At 37.8% G+C, this 21,967-nt stretch overlaps 2 protein-coding genes across 3 annotated transcripts in view; one reads left to right on the forward strand and one right to left on the reverse strand.

Annotated features, from left to right (window-relative positions):
- The window catches only part of LOC121299626, a 103,679-nt gene extending 84,177 nt beyond the window's left edge, over positions 1-19,502 (reverse strand). The window contains exon 1 of one of the 2 annotated variants that reach the window (XM_041227482.1): positions 19,369-19,502. Coding sequence is in view for 1 of the 2 variants with exons in the window: in XM_041227474.1 (XP_041083408.1) it covers positions 19,252-19,296 (45 nt within the window). In the remaining variant the exon portion in view is untranslated. Of the gene's footprint in view, positions 1-19,251 lie in introns of both variants that reach the window. The other variant, XM_041227474.1, reaches the window with a different exon arrangement.
- Positions 19,503-19,662: 160 nt separating this feature from the next.
- The window catches only part of riok2 (RIO kinase 2 (yeast)), an 18,681-nt gene continuing 16,376 nt past the window's right edge, over positions 19,663-21,967 (forward strand). The window contains exon 1 of the mRNA XM_041227495.1: positions 19,663-19,854. Within this exon, the coding sequence (XP_041083429.1) occupies positions 19,789-19,854 (66 nt within the window). The 5' untranslated portion in view covers positions 19,663-19,788. The remainder of the gene's footprint in view (positions 19,855-21,967) is intronic.

The raw sequence follows: 21,967 nt of genomic DNA on the forward strand, positions 1-21,967 counted from the left end.
CATATGGGGAGGCTGCATTGTCAGCTCCACTTTGTGTTGCTTTAAAAAAATGTGGCAGAAAAGAGGGGGAAGAATGACTCCAATGAGGAGTGTCACCGGCCACAGTGATGTCTGATTACCCAAGTGGGGTCTAATCCTGTAATATAACAGAGAGCTTAAAGGGGTAGTATCCAAGAGTTTCTTTTTATTATAATTTCCTTTTATACTTTTTAAATAAAAATACCAGGAATAACTTGTCATATGAATATATCAAGAGTATCCAGTTGGAAGAACAGGCAAGCATAACGTTACAAAGTTACAAGGCTGCTGCACACTTTACATCCTATGGGAATGGTACCAGATGGTATAGTTCACTCACACAGCACGATTCATCAGCTTTCAGTACCAAGGGGGGCTGAGTCAGTCCTTAAAGCTGCTCTTTGATGTAGACACAGCTCTGCAAAGATCAAACAAAAGCTCTGATACAAATACATGTATTTCTATAGGTCCAAGCACAGTTATTGTTACGATATTGCCAAATGCAAGAGTGCCAACTAGGCAGCTAAGACAGTACTGCATCTGAAAGTCCGTGATGAGGGCTGTGTGAGAATACCGATACATTGCAATATTCATCAGGCAATAAAATAACCAATATTTGAACAACAATACCGGTATTTTAGGAAAATTCAGGGAAACATCTACTGAAGATGTTGGCTATTATCTCACAAAGATAATCATTCCCTGTGAGAACTCGTAAAGCGAGCAGTGCTAACACTAAATGCTAAGAAAATACGGCAGAAGCACACAGAGACTTTGATCTGCTTAAATTCTGCAAAGCAAAGTCACATGTCTGAAATCATTTCCTAATTTAAAAAAAATCTAAAAAGGATGGCTGTATAGCATCAAACATTGGCAGATGTGGTTTATGCAAGGCTGAAGTAAAACGTGCTGGCGGTGTCATGGCAAATTTTGCCCTGCCCTTAGTCCTAAACGAGTCACATGGCGATTTTGTTTCACAATTCAATGAACAGAATAAAAACCAAAATATATCTGTGTGTTTTTTATTGGTATTTAATCGTAATGTTGATACTTTTCTTGCTTTTGTTCTTGATCATCTCTGGATGCTTTACATTACATTGATCTGCGTGTGATTAAATACATAATCTTTACAATAAAACATAAAATATGGTTAATTACTATCTATGTGTATATACAGTATATAGTATAAATTACTGGCCCAACCTCAGAGCTAAACCCACCAAGGGAGATAATTTGTTGACGTCCTGATAGATATGATCTAAACCAGTTAAGGCCAATGCCAGAGAGACCAAATAAACTCTCTAGTCTATCAAGTAGGATCTCTTGATTTACAGTGTCAAATGTCGCACTAAGATCCAAGAGGATTAAACTTGATAAAGCACCTGAGTCAGCAGCCATTAACAGATCATTAGTGACTTTGACCAGGACAGTCTCAGTACTATAAAGATGCCGGAAGCCAGATTGAAATGGTTCATAAAGATTGTTAGCAATGAAACGGCAGTTTAATTGCCTAGTGACAGCTTGTTCTAGAAGCTTAGCTAGAGATAGCAAATTTGAAATGGGGCGAAATTTATTAAAATTATCCAAGGCCATATAAGGCTTTTTAGGAACAGGCGTTACTGCAGCAGAATATCATGAGTTCCTCAGAGTTTGAATCTGAAATACCAGAATAGCAGTGGGGTGTTTATGTGGAAATCAATTTGTAATTATTAAAACCTTTTTTTTACATTATATTAATGTATAATTGTATTACTTTTAGCATACAAAATGCTAAACTGAAATCTAAGCCCTATTCTAAGTGTTAAGTTTGAAATGTGGAATACTATAATTAACTAACTGTTAAAAAGATTTTTGTGTAATAAAATTGTATTCACTTTTCTGTTGAATTGTTCTAACTGTGTTTTATTGACCAAATCAACAATTTTCTGTGGATTCGCTTATCAACGATATATCTGTCCCACACTCAATCAATCAAAATATCAATGGGTGATGTCACAGCAATGTTTTAATAGGGATGATGGTACAGTAATGTCAAGTGACAGTATTCCTAACAGTGGCAGATCTGAATGCTGCCACCCTTCAAATCCATAGTCGCTTTACCCCAAGGGTGAATTAGGCTCTCTATTTGTTTCACTTATTAACATCACAAAATCCAATGTGAAAACACGGAGGCTTGAGAGATGCAGAAGAGCCAGTGGACAGCAGGTATTTCTGGGTCAGCGGCAACAGATTTTGATTCATGGCCAGATACTGTACTGCATCCAGATTCAAAGAAACGCTGCAGTGTGTAGTGCATACTTTACATTTCTGCAGTCTTACCAAGCCTAGGAATCTGTGAAGCCTGCTGGAAACTTTGGTTTCTAAACATTCCAAAAATACAGGCAGCCCACAGGCACGAGAAAACATAAAGGGGGTCATTTGTTTTGTTTTTTTCAGAAACTAACCAAAAACATTCCATGCCATCTCAGCAGAGCCACAGAACCTCTACTACTAGATACTGATTTTCCTATAGCTTGTACTGTAGTATTGCATACTATTAATTATAGATGTACAATCTGCTTGCATTAGGTCACTAAGCTTTTCAAACACACTGGCCTGTATTCATTCAATTTTCTGATGATTTAAAACTTTGCAAACATCTCTTCCAGTTTGTCTCTAAGTAGTTTCCAGTCTTTGTTAACAAATAATTGACATCAAACATAAGACTGAATATCCCTGAAGATAAAGAGTTGCTTGGATTTTTTACATACAGTTGGCCTGGTTTATTATGGCATATCAGTATCTTCTCTTGTGTATATTCTTAGACCATTCATAACATTCAGTGCAAACAAATCATGACAGTGTTTATAGTGAAAAGACCCTTCATCAAGCTTGTTAATACCCATTAATAAAACACAATCTCCATAGTGGCGACTGGCTGGATAAAATGACTCACCCTCATTTACAGACCACTACAAAATGCTTCACTTAATGAGAATGTATTTTGCTGTTTCCATCACACTATTTGTTTAAAGATAAAACACAGGTTTAGCAACTGCTTTATAAATAGCCAAAGGAGTTAAGTGGCAATCAAGTTATATTATGCAATTGCAATAAATACTTGTATATAGTTTCCAAATGAGCCATGACTGAAAAAGTTAAGCACAACATGATACAGTAGCTATTATTTGACTTATCCACGCAAATTATCATTGGGACATTGGTAGTATTAGTTAATTCTCTCCACTTTCAGGCACTCTAAATAAGCCTTCTAATGACGGCACACGGCTGAAATGGTCGGAAAACTACAGTAACTGCTACTTTAGCAGCCATCATGCATTCAAGTAATTGAATATCTGGTTCAAAGATAAACGTGGTGAAACCATGTTCAACACACAGCATTATTCGTGTGCATTACCTTTAAATTGTATTTGTTCCTGTCCTGTCCGATGGTATGACCAACAGTGCACTGTAAATATATAAACCAAGAGCTGTTAAATGCCTTAATTGGGGGCTGTGTTGATTCCCAGGGCATTAAAGTTAACAATAGAGCATTCTTAATTATCTTCGGACAATGATAATCTAGTGTTCTCACCAGACCCAGATGAAGACACTCTCCTCTGGATCTCTCTGCGCTGAATTACACGGAGGCTGTATTATTGTTGGATAATACATATTTAAGGCAGCCCTGCCAACAAACAGGGATGCAAGTATTGTACAGTAAACAGCAGATCTAGTTTATATTCTTCTTGCAGTCCTTTACCTCTAGTGTTACAGTAATATGCAATCAAACTAACAAAACAAGGATAATGGAAAATGGCACGCACTAGGCAATAGAATCCAAGGAATTAAATTTGTTTCTCCCCCTGGGGTATTAAAGTATTTCAGAAATCCACATATTCCAAAACATTGTCAGCACCTGACACCCAGAACAATGGGCTTCAATTTTGTTTGAGTCCAGGGTCTTGCTTCAAATCAGTACAGCCCCAAAAGAACAACTCGATACCTTGAACCATGAAGGTATTCAGTATTGCAGTGGGTAGTCAATATCCTGCCTTTGCTGAATTACATTTATGGGTACAGTATGCTCTGGGTGGGGAAGTTGTACACTGTATCACATAGTGTAGAACAATCTTCCTTCTTAAAGAATAGTAAAGAGTAGTTGGTACACCTACCTTTAATAGCAGTTCCACAAAAGCTCCAAGACAGACCCTGGAAGTGAAAGCAGGATTTCAGCAGCATGAAGCTGCAGAATGTGCGTGATGGGTGGGATGGGATTTGAATGTGATGTATTTTTAAGTGTGTATGTGCGTTGATTTATAGGTGTGTAAAAGGGGGTCGTGGACATCTGCTAGAAGTGGAGAGGCAGGAAGTCATGTTACAACGCCACGCAGGCGCCCAAGATTTATTCCACAATCTTTATGATTATACTTACAAGTTGCCACCACTAGGGTCGCATTAATGGCATCACCTTGGGTGGGGGAAAGCAGAACAAAGCATGTGACTATACCAACAATGATACAGTACAGTACTGGCAGAACAATACATGCAAGTGTAAAACAAAGTAAACATGCTAAATAAAACACAGTGGGAAAAACCCAGCTAATATAAAAAAAGTTATCTATAGGCATCCAAACGCCGTTCCCACTAAATAGGGAGGTCCTGCTCCAGGAACCTATGCTAACACACCCTCAAATAGCGTATACTTTAGATCTGGCAATTTCTTGTGGTTTAGCTACAAAGAACATCATAACCCTAGATCTTACTATTTCTGATCATCTTGCCATTCTTTTTGAGGTGAATCTCCCAATATCAATAAAGACTGTGGATTGTACATTTAAATCCCAGATAATTAATTAATCAACTGTTAAGCTTTCTGATATATTGAGCTCATTACCACTCTGAGTCCTCATCAGTAGATGAGCTGGTTAATAACTACAACACCACCTTGACTGGTATCTTAGAGACTGTAGCGCCAAACAAAGCTCGGAGCGTATCTTTTAAAAAAAGCTCATCATGGTTTAATGATACAACTCGTAAGATGAAATATGAGGGTCTTAAACTAAAATGGAAAGGGCAGGAATCTAAATTGCATATTCATTACATAGCATGGAAGGCCCATCTGATTAAATATAGGAAGACTCTGACGTTGGCTAGATCATCACATTATTCTAATTTAACTGAAACAAATAAAAATAATCCTAGATTTATTTTTGCTACCCTAGATACATTAATTAATCCTTCCCCTAATAGTCATACCTTTGATATTGTCTCTTCTCACAGCTGCAGTGACTTCTTACATTTCATTAAAAATAAAATACTAGACATCAGAAATGAGATTCCACAGACACCTTCTATTAAGGAGGATTCCTGCACAATTTTACCAACTACACCTATTAAGGCTACTATGGGAGCTTTTTCTCTGATTACCTTACAGGAACCGACAGAGCAAGTTCGACATAAGAGAGCTACTATATGCTCTCTTGATCTTATTCCTGCAAAACTATTAAAAGATGTTCTTGGTGTTATTAATACCCACATTTTAAAAATTATAAATGGTTCACTTTCCTTCAGTATAGATTCCCCAGCACTTAAGGTAGCTGTGGTAAAGGCTATACACAATTTAGACCCTAAAGACCTGAATAACTATAGGCCAATCTCCAACCTACCATTCTTAGATAAGGTTCTAGAGAGAGTTGTTCCAATTCAATCAAAACATTTCTAACTCTTAATGGTATATTTGAGAAGTTTCAGACTTAGGATTTCCATCAGTATTAATTCTCTTAATCTAAGTGCTGCTTTTGATACTGTAGACCATGGGTGGGTAAATCCGGTCCTGGGGGGCCAGTGTCCCTCTTGACTTTTGTTCCAACTTTGCCCTAAATTACTTAATTGGACCAACTATTAGTCTAAGTTGGAACAAAAGCCAGGAGGGACACCGACCCTCCAGGACTGGAATTGCCCCCCAATGCTGTAAACCATTCCATCCTACTGAATCGTCTTGAAAGCACAGTGGGACTGTCTGGCCTTGTCCTATCCTGGTTCAAATCTTACCTTCCTGATAGGTTTCAGTTTGTTTCTAGTGGGGAGGTAAAATCAGCATTATCGGAAGTTGTCTGTGGTGTTCCACAGGGCTCCATTCTAGGTCCCTTGCTGTTTTCATTATATATGCTACAGTTAGGTGACATTATCTGCAGACATGGCGTGAACTTCCATTGCTATGCTGACGATACCCAGGTAAATTTGTCCCAAAAGCCCGGAATTTCTTCTGCCTGGGTGTTATTAGCTACTTGCCTTACAGACATCAAGCACTGGATATCACAGAGTTTTCTAATGTTGAATTCAGATAAAACAGAGGTTATGCTAGTGAGATCACAGAACCAACTAAAAGGAAATGTGGGATTACATGAGCTTGACCCTTGCAGTCTCTCATCGAAACTTAAACTAGAAATTAAGAGTTTGGGGGTCATCTTTGATCCTGATATATCATTTGAGACTCATATTAGGGAAGTTACTAAAGTATCTTTTTCCCATTTCAGAAATTTAGCCAAACTTAGATCAATTATGTCCATGTCTGATGCCGACAGACTAGTGCCTTTGTTTCATCTAGAATTGATTACTGTAATGCACTTTTTTCGGATGTCCCAAAACCTGTGGTATCCCGCTTGCAGCTTGTTCAGAATACTACCACTAGAATTCTGACTAAAACCATGAAATTTGAACATATTACCCCTTTTTTGCGCAAATCCAAACCAGCGCATCATCCAAAGAACACCATCTCTACTGTGAAGCATGGTGGTGGCAGCATCATGTTATAGGGATGTTTCTCATTAGGGCACTTGTCAGGATAGAAGGGAAAATTAATGGAGCAAAGAACAGAGAAGTCCTTGAGGAAAACCTGCTGCCCTTGGCAAGAAAGCTGAAACTGGGACGGAAGTTCACCTTTCACCATGACAATGACCCAAAGAACACAGCCAAAGCTACACTGGAGTGGCTAAGAAACAAAAAGTTAAATGTCCTTGACTGGCCCAGTCAGAGCCCTGACCTAAATCCAATCGAAAATTTGTGGCAAGATTGCTGTCCATCACCGCTCCCCAAGAAACTTGACAGAGCTTGAACATTTTTGTAAAGAAGAATGGTCAAATATTGCCAAATCTAGGTGTGCAAAGTTGATGGAGACCTATCCCAACAGACTCACAGCTGTAATTGCTGCCAAAGGTGCTTCCACCAAGTATTAACTCAGAGGTGGTGGAGACATATCCAATTATGATCTTTCAGTTTTGTATTTTTAATATATTTAATATAATTTTTCCCCTTAACAGTGTTGAGTATGGTGTGTAGATAAGTGGGAAAAAACCCTCATTTAAATGCATGAAACTGAGGCACTGACACAACAAAATGTGAAAAAAGTCAAGGGGATGTAGGCTTTCTATAGGCACTGGAAATGCAATAAGTAAATAAATAAACAAACAAACATACTGTAACTGTAATATCCCCTAAATGAATCGCTAATAAATAAAACCATGACCCCAGTTCAACACATAGTGGTCTACGGTTGCTTTGTTCCTTCTGTTCTCTGTCATCAGCCCAGGGGGTGTGTCAGCTGCTCCCTTTTATAGCGTGGACACGCCCACCAAGGAACCTCAACCATCCAATCCTTGGCTGTAATTCCCTGTAAACAAAACCCAGCTGGGAGCGAAACATGTGACTCTTTCCTGCTGAAGCAGGTATGTGTGTGAGAAGCCAGGGGCAGTATGCTGTCCTTGTTAATGTACAAGGTGTTTTGGGAGTTATTCTAACAGATGACCATGAAGATGCACTACGTTGTACTATATACAGTGCACTACAGTATATCTGCCTTATCACAGTATTGATTAACTTCAAATCACTTCCGAAATGTTTTTCTTCCCTACCATGCCTAAAATCCAATAACCCACCTTTAAATGAAACATATACACTGGCCTAACCACTAAAAGCACTGGGGTTGAAAACACAGCCTTGTGTTACAAGATTACAAGCCTTTCAGCTTTGTAACTGCCTGCGTGGATTTTTACTGTTTTCCAAGAAATACGGTGATATAATTTCTGTTAAACACCATGAGGGGAATCAAATTACAAGAGTTACAGACTTTGGTAAATTGTCATTACCTGCTCCACCCTGGAAGCAGAGTTGCCCAGTTTTGGGAGAGAAGCACTGCTGTTCATTTGGAAAGATAGCCCTTTCCTAATATCTGCTGGGTGTTAAAATATAACTAAAGTCACAACGAGATCCGTCAAGTCACGATACAATACAATACAATACAATACAATACAATACAATACAATACAATACATGTACAGACAGATTTGATGGCCCTGGTGCTGTTAACAGTGTGCCATGTAATAAGATTAATGGCTTAGTTATCAAACTATTTCTAAAGAACTTAATAGGTAGGTGTTCACTAAACTGACAGCTGTCATTCAAGAGGTCTAATTACAAAGTGTGTTTAAAAGCCTAATTGCACAATGAAATGCTCAGGACACTTGATCTCCTGTGATATGCCCTTTTCTGACATCCATGCTTCACAGAAAAAGGTACAAGCTACAACATTTCCAAAAGACTCAAACAGCAGACAGAGAAGGCACCTGCCACGCACTTTATCATCTCAGCTTCACTCTCCTTACCAGTCATCCTGTGAAAACAAGGTAACTAACCCGCCCGAAGCGCTCTCTTGAAAACAGGGCTCTGTCTATTTCAATTTACCAATCGCCACACCAAGGAGAAAAAGTTCACCAATCGACAACCTGCAATTTACATGCTACATCTGTGTCATACCTGAGCAGGAAGTTCTGCCAAAAAGAGGACCCTAGTCTGACAGGGGTTGATGCAATCTGCACAACTGTAATGGGGTGAATGGTGCGAGTTTACCCCCACCCCACATTATTTTCATAGGAACACAGAGTTCTTTACAACGCAGGAAACAGTCACTGTGGTAACGTTCACAGGTATAAATGTTCATTTTGGCACTGGATATTGCACACAAATTTTGCAAATGATAACTGATGCTCACCGACTAGCAGGTTGTAAATACACTGACTGACATAATAATCCTCTCTCTTCTCCTAAGGAAAGACACAGCATGAAATAATCTCCAGCCACGCCTATTCCTAACAGGATTAATTATTCAATAAACATTTTCACATGGAATCATTTTATACAAAAATAAACTATTATTCAACATTCATACTTTTTCAATAAAGCATTCATATATTTTACGTTAAATATGTTTCTTCTCATTTATACACATTTGCTTAACTTGTATGAATACCATCCCTGTCTACAAACACATTAAACTATTATATTGCTCATTCGTTATCATTATCATCATTACTATCTTGTCCTTAACCATTACCAGTAAATAGACTGAAAATTAGCATCATCCCTTCCATAGGAAGATAACAGAACATATGGCTATAACAGAATCCTTGTTCCACTTGTATAGGTACGGCAACTTCATTAAGGGAAGCGCCCTACCCTAAATACAGCAGTACATTGTCACATATCAAACACACTTGATCAACAGCATGCACAACACATAATAAACCACGGCCCTATCGACTAGTAGAATAACAATCACAATAATAATCACAATAACAGGCAAATCAACATTACAGCAAGTGTCTACCCTCATAACAATCATAAAAAATGTTTGAGGCACAGGGACCTCAAAAGAAAAAAAAAAAGCTTAGCTTTCTTTCATTTTACATCTATGAAAAGTGAACATGAACACCACTGATCCCAGTAGTAAGTCCTGAAGACATGATACTTCCAGTGCCAAAACATGAGGCTTAATTAGTGTGCAGTTCCGGTCTGACAGTCCAGGCCATGACCTTCCGAAGCGAATAATGAGCCAAGCTATGACCCCAGCACACAACAAGGGTGCTGATTGCAGCTTTAGACGTGCTAAACCGACAGATTGAGGTGACCGGACAGTGAACCGTACGCCTGGCACCCAGACGCTGAAATACCCTACTGCAGAGTGGGCTTACTCAACTTTCTGTTTAAGATCTTTTCTTTCCAGTTGGTGGAGCTGGATGTGATTGGTCAGTTTATCCTGTTAGGTTGCTTTGTTTTAGGCAGGAGACTATTTAAAACAAGAGAATAAACAATGTGGATGCTCACTGCCGTGCCAAACAAGTACTTGCTCTGAAAAGCTGTCGAAATAAAATATGATTATGCTTGTAAAACAACAGACATGAAAAAGTCACTACAACCGGCACTTGGTTGAGTAGTTTGGAGTCCATATCTTAGAACCTTTCTGGTTTTGAAGTGAGTTTTCATAATTCCTTTGGAAATATAGTATTCAAGAGATATAGATTTGTCTGGTGGTAAACGTGCTAGGTATCCAAAAGCCAAAAAACTTTCTGCTCCTGCACAAAAGCCACTTCACCTCCTGCCCCATCACTATTTAGTGATTTTACTGCTTCTGAGGCACTGTTAACATATATTGTCTGGCTATTCAGCACCTTTATGAGGCTTGATCTTGTTATGGAATCATTTATATTACATACTGTACACAACACAGGCAAAATCAATGTCTAGGTGCAGCAAGCCCTTACTGACAATACTTCAGTACCAATTTCCACACAGATTAGTCATTATTGCTCGCTCGTTAGTAGTCATAATGAGCCATCTCAATTCCTCTATTAAACCCTGCTTGTTCCATGTCAATTGAAATTGTATTAATTCAGTCACCCTTTATAACTAGCCGACCCCATTAGGAGGCATGTTCCCCTAAATTCAGGACATTATGTCTCTGCTTAAATATATTAAGAATGCAGCTTCCGTCCCATTAGTTTGTCATGATTGTCAGTTCAAGTTAGTGCCACTGTTGATACAAACTATTCTTTTTTTTTTTTTTTTTTTTTTTTTTTTTTTTTTAAAAGATGTGCAGCATGTGCTAAAGCAACAGTTTGCCAATGACAGACTCAAGTCCCCTTCTACAAACATATACAACAGGAATAACAGCAAGGAGGCTGGGAGTTAAGCAGGCATTCTGTCTTTAACAACCTGTGAGTATGTTCTGTTTCCATTTGAAGTGCTATTTCAAACAAGAATGAAATTGTCTTTCCTTGGGATAAGAGGACGAGACAGATCAGTATGGGAGCCTAATTAACTTCTGCCATAGAAGAAATGAAACAACAGTGACACCCAGTGGCAAAACACGTCATTAACTACTGATGATATTTCTCTGTCTACTATGAAGTGTCAATGTTGCTCCACTTACTGATAACTGATATATCACTGCAACAGAAAGATCCCCTCATATCTGCTTGATGGGTGGGTAGTTACTGCAGATGGACATGTAGACAAGCCGAGGCTCTATCAATAGGCCACATGGACTCATAACACTATGTAACACATTTTTTGTTCCTGGGTAGTAAGTGTTATTTCCTAATTACTTATGCCTCAGAAGTATAGAAAATGGCTATTATTCCCCACAAACTTTGCTTTTGTGACCAGGACAGTGACAGGAAAGTAATACAAAAATGACTACAAAAGATTTAGAAGTGAGTAGTTTTTCGAGATTTATGATTATACTGTAAATACAGTATAATCATAAATCTCGAAAAACTACTCACTTCTAAATCTTTTGCAGTCATTTTTGTATTACTTTAGTATAAATGCATGTTAATTTGGATTCATATGTTGTTTTTTTCTGACTATGTGAACGAAAAGACACACATTTGCCCGTTTTCCCATTGGAAATAGTGATATTTTGAAATATCACTGTCCTGGTCACAAAAGCAAAGTTTGTGGGGAATAATAGCCATTTTCTATACTTTTGAGGCATAAGCAATTAGGAAATAACACTAACTACCCAGGAACAAAAACAAAAAAAAATTGTTACACGGTGTGATTAATGAATCAGTCGACTGTGCTTTGGAAGACTGGCGTGCCTATCTTTTCAAACACTTCATCAAAAGAAAGGAAAGGTAAAGTATAGGAAACAAAGGGCCCTATTCTTTTGAAAGCTTCACTGCTGCACTGTCTGCTCTTGAGGGTTTACCCGTGCAGCTCCCCAGATTACTCAGGCTTTCCACTGCCTTGGCTTTCATGAAGGACTCGAGCATGCAGGCAAACCCATCGCTGACAGGTTGTTCTTGGACCAGGGTGCAGTGCATAAGCAGTTCCTACACATAAAGCACTCAATACAATAACATCCTACATTTACTTAAGGCATGATGGAGGTTCCTGCCTTGCGTCTGTGAATGAACCTACTGTGTGCCTCATTACTGGTGGAGGAGTAAAGGACGGCTGAAAATGTATGACTCAAGACCCCCTTGGAAAATGTTACCCTAGACTGAGATAAGAATCTTTATGGCAGTCAGTGTATGTTTCTCCCCCCTTTTTCACCTATGCAGAATCATCCTTGGGTGTGTTTGAAATGTGATTTTAATTAATTACTTCCCTACCCTTATAATTACCACAGAAAACTAAACCTGACACAAAACACTGCAGGTGCATCTATATCCTAACACCTTTGGTCAATAAATATATCCTGGAATAGACTCACTGTACAAACAACCTACAATATTAAACAAGTGTGTACACAAGCAAGACTACAAGTATGGTAAAGAAATAAAAAAAACAATAGGGATGTGCCTGAGTATGAATACAAACAAGTATCTGTAACATGTCTGGATATTTTTTCCAAGTATGAGTAATACACAATTTTTCTAATATTCATTATTCAGTGAGTATTTTTTTTTAAAAAAACAGTGTTGAATCAGCTCCTGGTGCCAACATGTGGTTGAAATGGTGTCAGACCCTCTTCCAAGCTTTGTGTCATCTGCAAATTTTACAAGCTAGCTAACTATCCCCCAATCTAGGTCCCTGATGTCGTTAGTAGTTCCTATGGTTTAACCAGTTATGTATCCCTCCACTTGCACGTACTTCCTGTACTCCCACCGATTTCAAATTTAAGACTAGTCTTTCATGTGGTACTCTGTCAAAGGCTTTTTGGAAGCCCAAGAAAATTATGTCAAAATTATTTTATTAATCTATCCTTGCAGAGTTCACACAAAGTGTTACACTAGTTTGAGGACTGTCTTGGGGGGGGGGGGGGGGGGGGGGGGCATGTTGTTGACGTCCTTCCTTGTTAAAACTTCCATAAAGTAGTCATTGAATACATGTGTTACTGCTTGATCATCCTCCACTGCATTGTCCAGGTCGTCCTACATTCCTTAGGTTTTCCATTGCTGTTGTGATATTGGAATTAGTGTTTGTAGTTTATTTAAATACAATCTTGCAAATGACTGAATACATCAGCAAAGATAAATGATCATTTCAACATCGTAAAGCTCTCTAGTTATTCCAAATTTCAAATTAAAGAGGAGTCAGTTTTTATATGCATGTGATCCGAGACAAAATGCAGTGATGAGTAATTTTCCCTATTTTGTTGGACTTATTTATAGGTTGACCATAAGAATTCACGAGAATGTCTTCAATGTAATGTAGTACAAGCAGGTGCCAAAGACTCAGTCACAAACTTTTCAGCCCTGTCTCTGTAAGAAGCTGGCTTTGGGCGCAATGGTCCGAGCCCCCCCCCCCCCCCCCCCCCCCCAATGAACATGTGACTAAGCAAAGGAGATCTGTTCCCTGCTGCTGAATCACGGAATCGAATAGTGTGATAGACAGTGAGTGTGTCCAAGTCATACATCTCCCTCCTGACCTGTGAGGATATGGTATAACAGGAACAGTGTGCCCCGGACTGGATGGTTTGGCAATTCATTCCAGGGAAAGTTGGAAGTCCGCCATCCAGAAAGGAAGCAGAGTCACAACACCGGAAGTCATCGCCTTAATGAGGTTGGCGATGTGGCAATCGCAGATTAGAGGAAAAGCAATTGCACTTGCTACCGAAGGGGGCATGACTGAGGGTATATCATGGGTTGTGGCAAAACAATCTGTTCCTTTGTTATGGTTGTCAAAGGACCCATAAAGGAGTACAACTGAAAACTAACCGCGAGTGTTTTGTGTTGTTTTGTCTGTCTATTAACTATTGTGTTTGTCATTGTTAGACGACTAAACTGTCCGGGAGTTTTCGCTACAAAGTCAGCACCAAACCCCAGACTTCACTGTACTACTGTTGTCACTGTAATTATGTTAATCCACCACTTGCACAAGACACACTCACTGTTGGAACTGTGATCATGTATGTGTTTAAAGTGTGTATTATTATAGGTATTATTTTCAGGACTGAACCTTGTGGGTTTTAACTAGACTTTACCCACTGCTGTGTATAGCCAGTCTTATTATTTAAGCAACAATAAAGCCTCTTTTCACCGTTGAGCTATGTTTTGTCCTTATTCGACTGTACTGCATCATCACTGCACCTGCACACTGCAAACCACTTTGTCACAAATAGTAAGTAAGCTGGGGTTTAATGCACTTGATTAAAAACATTATACATGGCATAACCCATGCAACAACAAGAAGCTGTACCAAACTGTACTTTCACAACTTCAATCTCCTACAACTTCACATTGTAATTGACAATTTTTTTTTATTTGCCTGTACAGTAGTATGTTTGTTTGTTTGATTGATTGATTGATTGATTGATTGATTTTTAAAAGGCAACTTTGTTTGTTAAAGTAAGGCATAAAACTGTTTAAAACGATAGTTCAGAACTAAGAATGTAATGATGTGGAAAATACTTTAAAATGTACCAGATGTTACTCCATATAAAGGAGTGTTGTTCTTCAGATTACCAACAGCTACAGTAACCTATGGTAAGTACTGTAGTAAGCAAGCTTCATGCTGCTGGGTGACTCAGTAGGGCTACTCAACAAGCTATAACTTCCAGAACAAATGTGTTTATTTACTGTCAAGGAGATTTTCATTTTAAACACACTACAGACCTTTCAGCGGTTTTGCGCTCTTTTTTTCCAACCTCAATGTACTGCATGTCCATGTTTACCTGTCTCATGGGATGCTTGCTAATGCTGTAAGTGATACTTCTCCCAGCCAAAAATATTATAAGGCAAACAGAGACAGAGAGGCTTGGAACGAGGCGGCGTGTCGTGTGCAATGCAAAAGTCCTATTTGTAGCAGTAAATAAAATAATGTCAAAGGAGAAGTGTTTGCATACACAGTGGAATATTGTGACCTTTCTTAAACAACATAGTACAATGCACATTTTAAAACTAGCACCCTCTGCTGGTTAAATTCTTCCTTTGGTACTGAAAATAATCTTTTGTAAGTTGTATTGTTTCGAAACCGGAAGTTTTCAGGTTTCATGTGCTGAGTTACCATGGCCTTCTTCATTATAAAGGCACTCTTCAGACTAGCTGTCAGTGGTAATGGTTCACATTAAGGATTTTGGCTGGCTCAAGTGTAAATATACAGCAATAATATTCCATTAATTGCACAAGCCCTGAAAAATCTATATTTTTAAACTGAACCCATAACCACAAAATGTACCAGGTACATTTCCAGGCTCGCTGCTCCAGAAACAGTCTGTCTTTTAAAATGGCTTGGTTTTGACTGATAAAAGGGAGGCTGCTTACAGATGGGGGAATGCCCTCTTCACATGGAGCTATATTGGTCAGACAGATCAGTTTATTGGTTATAAAGAGCTCAATAAACTGGATCTAGCTACGTCTCAAGCAAAGGGTAACAATGTAATGCAACACTTACTGTGTTCCATAGCATTACATTACATAAATGTACAATTGTAGTTCAGATTTTTTTAAGGCTGACAATAAAAGGAAGTGTTACCCTTACGATGGGTGCCCACGGAAGATGCTGTGGATCGGAGAAAAAATTGACAGTTTATTAAGCAAACAGTTCCTAGACTTGCTAAAACAGTTACCTGCCTTTGTATGGCTGTTACATTCTTTCACTTTGCCTTATGTAGGAGATATGAAGTAAACAGCTGCTACTCTGGGACGGAAAGGAAAACTTAACTAATGTTTTCAGTACTCTAGATTTTAATAATATTATCAAAAACTCTATTAGACTAATGATGTCCAAAAGACATAGGCATAACTACTGTGTATTGTGTTACTATAGTCAATGTATCTAATGTACTTGTTTTTCCCAGCTGAGTAAAGCTGGATTTTTTGTGTGTGTGTGTGTGTGTGTGTGTGTGTGTGTGTGTATGTGTGCATGGAGATCCATCTATTGTACACTTGCATATTATAACTGAATCTTTAAAAATAGGCTCAGTCTCTTTTTTCCTTTAATGTGTTTGGCTAGTTAATAAATGCAGGGTATCCCCTGAGACACAAACCCTTGCTGGACTGCAGTATGTAAAATAAATGAGCTGAGAAATTGTACCAGAATCAACAGCCATCTCTGGCTCGTCGATTCTCAATTTATAAAACTAACATTTTTTTCATGCCCGTATGAAAGCTGAAACGCTTTGCAAGAAGCCATATCTGTTGGACTTTAAGACCAGAACAGAGCCCTATCTGTACCGGGGGAGTCTAGTGTACACACTGTTATGGCCTTAATGTACACAAAGCTAAACCTGTTTATAAATCTACCTTCAAGAAGGAATGCACAGTATTTGCTCGGCTTGGCAACAACACCTTTGTTCATTGACTAAAACTCAAGTGACCTCCGTTTATTGCCTTGCCCAACCGCTGCAGGTTTTAAATGTATGAGCTGCATGCCAATGAAGAAAGCTCCTGAAAGAGGCTCTTGAAAACAGCAGCCCTTCAACATGGGAATTAAATTGTATCTGTGCCTTAATAAAAAGGGAACTTTATTTGCCTTCTTGGCAGTCCAGTCTGCCTGTCCTAATATGCATGAACTAAGCCTCGCAGGCAGCTCAATTTGTAACTGAAGCAGCTTCTCTTTTGGCTTAATTTACCTTGTCAGCAGCTTAAAAATCAAGGAACTGGAGCTTTCTCAAGGACTGAACATACCTTGAGTGGAATTCTGCATAAGCTCCTGTTAAAGAAATGGCCCTGATATTCCAATGAATTCACTCATTTAATTGAATGATTATTCCCTATGAAGAAACTGTTCAACCAGAAACAACATGTTGTGATTGACTATGTACTGCACTGTATGTTTTGTGTACATCTTTTGGAATTGGTTTGTAATCGTACACAGTGCAGACCTATTGATCTGTGTGTTTCAGGGTGGCAAGTGTCCATGTACAGTAGAGACAAAATTCACAGATAAAGGAGGGGAATTGTGACTGAATGCATAATTTTTCTTAGCTTGCAAATCTAAGCAAATCATACATTAGGCAGAATAGCTTTTGGTTGTAAACACTATAAAATTGTTTCCACAAAACAATCTATTTTAAAGATTTTTAATTATATGGTTGTGCCTTTTCTTGAAAACGTACAACTGTACAATCTAAAAACAGAGCAAAGTTTTAAACAGACAAAAACTACTCTGAATCAAATGAGCCCAGGAGCCCAGAAAGACTCCTTCAAACCACTTCATTAAAAGCATTGTTGCAGTCCCTACTGTTGAGAGTTTCATGAACTGTGAAGACATTGCTGTTCTCGTTCTTGTGATTAGAGGTTTTCAGCAGTGAAACACACTTGGGATTAGAGGTTTTCAGCAGTGAAACACACTTCTGATTAGAGGTGTTCAGCAGTGAAACACACTTCTGATTAGAGATTTTCAGCAGTGAAACACACTTCTGATTAGAGATTTTCAGCAGTGAAACACACTTCTGATTAGAGATTTTCATTGTGCATTGCTTTCATCCCCCTTCCTCATTAATCTGACCTAAATTATTGAAATTCCATTTCGAACCAAAACAACAACATTGGTTAATTTAAAATTATATAATCTGCAATTTGTATTAAGAGCCCATGAATGAATGGACTGCACATACACTCATAGGTTGATAATGACTTCAGTTTCTTACATCACCCAAATAGTGCTCTTACAGAGGTTTTACTTTGCGGGTTTGTACAATGACTGGCTGACCCAAAACATGGGTGGGGTGAGTAAACTAAGCTTGTCAAAATTATGCCAGGATGGCTGCCAGTCACATTTCATCAGATACTGTAAAACAGGAAATATCTGCTAAAAATTCTTTTTGAGGATGTCTCACTCTGGACATATTTACAGCAACAAAAATGTGCGCATGTGGACTATACATATACAGTACATTAACTGAATTGAGTAATTATACACATTTTGCAGATTTTTTTATAAAAGCAAAATTAGTCAATATTTATTGCCAGCAAACATTTGATGATTTGTAGTAATTTCCAAATATTAGCACAGCTTTACATGAAGTGTCATCACTAAATACAATCTGAAAGAAATCCGTGCAGCCTTTTAGGATTTTCATGGTACGAAGCAAAACTGCCAAAATGCCTCCCAGATAGCCTTATTACCAGATAGAAAAAGGTCACTCAGTTAAATATGCATGGGTGCTTTTATACCTTCTCAGATTCAAGTCAGTAAAACAAGAAGTCCAAGCCATACCTGCGCAGGGGCAACATACCGTTTTTGTTTGTTTGTTTGTTTGTTTGTTTTTTTTCTCAAAACCTTTCTTGTACTACTGGTTGTGTCTTTTTAGCAATTGGCCTGTTATTGGACTGGTGCAGATGGGTTCATAATTTCATACCCTATAGTAACTAGATATGGCCAATTGTACTCATTACAAATGCCTGTGTAGTTACAAGTTTAATAAAACCTGGAATGTTGAAATAAGTCTTTTCCATCCTTTCAGTTATTGTCCCCAAAAAGGGATCAAAAAGCAAACTGCTAACTGTGACATTCGTTTTACTCATCTTAGTCTATAAATGTGCCATTCAGACTTACAATAAGAATTAAAATAACTATCAGATACTCTAATCAAATTGAGTGTTGCTGGTTGGGATTTGTGAGTTCCCTGTCAAACATCATATGCTATTTTGCATTCTATTGTGTTACTGTTGTTTTGATTTCCCTATACTGTACAGTAAAATTAAACCACTAAGCACTTGGGTTTCATCGAAATGTTATTAAACACAACATGCTCTGCATAACAAGCGACTTTCCATGTAATATTAATTTTAAATTGTATACTTATGCTTAACAATTAAATAATAACGTTTTTCTAACTAGTACTGTACATTATTACATATTCTTAACATTGCATAATATCACTTTGACAAAAAAAAAAAAAAAAAAACATGCTGCAATTGCTAACTTTTGCTAAAAACTGCAAAGTAACTGTGCGTACCTTATGTGCACGGTATGTATTAGCATATTTTAACTGTTAAATGTATTACACAGAATAAGTGGTACCTTTGCCGTTAGATCTGCGCTTCCACTGATATTCCTGGACGTCATGGTTAAACAAATCTGAGCAAACTACTTTAAAACACGCTTCAAAAGACTATTCTTGAAATGAGGTGTAGTTACATTTGTTAGTTGTCGGTTACAGAACTCTTGCAATTTCGGTGCTGCTTCCTGGCAAAACCAACGCTTCACCTAGGCAGCCAAATCTGGCAGAAATATAAAAAATAAATAGAAAACAATCTTTTTAATTGAAAAAATATATAATACTAAAAATATGGCTCAAACTATACACATTTGTTTTCAATTTGGAACAATATAGTGACCCCTCCCCCCCTTTTATAAAAGCATTTGAATCGAGACGTTCTTTAGTGTAGACAGGACCTGACGTCGATGAGTCCTGCTCAGCTGTGAGCGTGGCGACGCACAGGACTTCTTGGGCCCCACGTGTGTAGAGTGTGTTCTATGGCTGGAGACGGGTGTTTTGGTTAGGGTTGTAACTTCTGTCAGGTTCAAGCATTGCAAATATTTTGCTTAAATACAGATATGGGGAAATTAAACGTGGTTATGCTGAGGTACCTCTCGAGGGACGACTTCCGCGTCCTCACTGCTGTGAGTACCCGTAAATTCAACAGTAACAACATACTTTAGACTGAGAGAATAATGCGTGGCGCCTGGGCCTTTTTTTTTTTTTTTTTTTTTTAGTTGTTTTTACTTTTGGTACTTTTTTGTTAGTAATTAATGGTCTGTATTACATCTTTTACCTGGATAACTCTTAACATGTTGTTTAAAAGCTTTTCTTCAGGGCTATTTGTCATGTTGCCTCTGTGTTTGTGTGTCATTTACTGTATTGGTTTATCGTGTCAACATGTTTGTAAAATGGGCTGCAGTAAAACTAAACAGTAGTACCTAATCCAGTGTATAAAAACGAGATCTTTAAGTGTTGCATGTAAAATTGTCACGTAAATAGTGATACATACTGTGCATCTCACACACAGAGCATATGTGACCCATTTTTTATTTTATTATTTTTATTTTATTTTGCTTTCCTAATACCTACAACACATTGTTGTAGTGTAGGGCTTCTCAACCTCGGTCCTGGGGACCCACTGTGGCTGCTGGTTTTCGTTCCAACTCAACTCTCAATTACTTAACTAGACCCTTAATTGAACTGATAACTTGCTTAATTCTACATTGTACTTGTTTTCAGCTATTAAGTTAAAGTTACTTATCAAATGTTAGTTAACTTGAAATATGCAACTGTTTAAGAGCTGAAAACAAGTAAAAAGGTGTAATTAAGCAAATTATCAGCAATTAAGGGTCTAGTTAAGTAATTGAGAGCTCGGTTGGAATGAACCAGCAGGCACAGGAGGTTCCCAGGACCGAGTTTGAGTGAGAAGCCCCGTTGTAGTGGAAATCATTTAAGGCAAAGAATAGGTATCCTGCAGTGATGTAAACAAACTGGACTGTGGTTGTTACCGTCTGGTTAACCCATTAAGTGCCATTGTCCTCATTTGAGGATAGGCTACTTTACTTTTATATAGCACCTTTCATAGGGGACCGCCATCACAAAGCGCTTTACAAGATATGAGACTAGGGTGTGTCAAGATATGAGACTAGGGTGTGTGAACTATGCATCAGCTGCAGAGTAAGGATGGGAGGCTATGAAATTTGCACGGTATGATAACCGTTAAAAATAAATAAATACTGTGATAACCTTAATATCAGGGTATACAATACATCGTGCAAGTTATCAAATAAAGGCTCAAATGAAGAAAGACTAATGTAAATTACCGTAATTCACAAAAATAAAACCAACAAAACACACTTCCTTTCATGGAATGATTTATACATTTGGTATTTAGTATTTTACTATGCCAAATAACTTGGTGCATTTCTTTTTTATAAAGACAATCGAAATAATAATAAAAAAAAAAAAAAACACTAAAGCTGTACACAGTGTTATACTACAACAGTATTAATATCTATTTGCTCAAAATGAGGTGGTGCTGTAGTTTATTAAACCATTTTAACATATAGAATTAAATAAATACTTTGTTTAGCTGATGGCAAACAGAGTTGGGAAATGATCGTTTTTTCCTTAAAACACAAACATGTACCCCTATAGGTTATTATTTAAGAGCAGAGATGAGTCATTTATTTTTTTCAGCCAGATAAATAAAATATGTATAGCAAAAAAAGTATTTTAATACTAAAATGTGTCATTGGATTTACATTTACAGCATTGCACAAGTAAGCTTCCAATGATTACTTACACATTTTGTATAAAAAAAAAAAAAAAAAAAAAAAAAAAAGTTAAATTCTTCACTTAAAAAATTGGAATACTGTTACTAGTTTAAATATTCCAATTAAGCAACTTATCAGTTCAATTAAGGGTCTAGTTAGGTAATTGAGAGTCTTCATCTAGACAATGTGGGGAAGCTATAAAAAAAAGGTCAACAAGATGCTTGGATATATTGTGAAAAGTGTTGAATTTAAATCAAGGGAAGTAGTGTTAAAATTATACAATGAATTAGTAAGACCTCATCTAGAATATTGTGTTCAGTTCTGGTCACCTCGCTACAAAAAGGGTATTGCTGCTGTAGAAAGAGTGCAAAGAAGAGCGACCAGAATTATTCCGGGTTTAAAAGGCATGTCACTGAATCTATTCAGTCTTGAACAAAGAAGATTACGCAGGGACATAATTCAAGCATTCAAAATTCTA

This window comes from Polyodon spathula, chromosome 2 (assembly GCF_017654505.1).
Source record: "Polyodon spathula isolate WHYD16114869_AA chromosome 2, ASM1765450v1, whole genome shotgun sequence".
NCBI lineage: Eukaryota > Metazoa > Chordata > Actinopteri > Acipenseriformes > Polyodontidae > Polyodon > Polyodon spathula.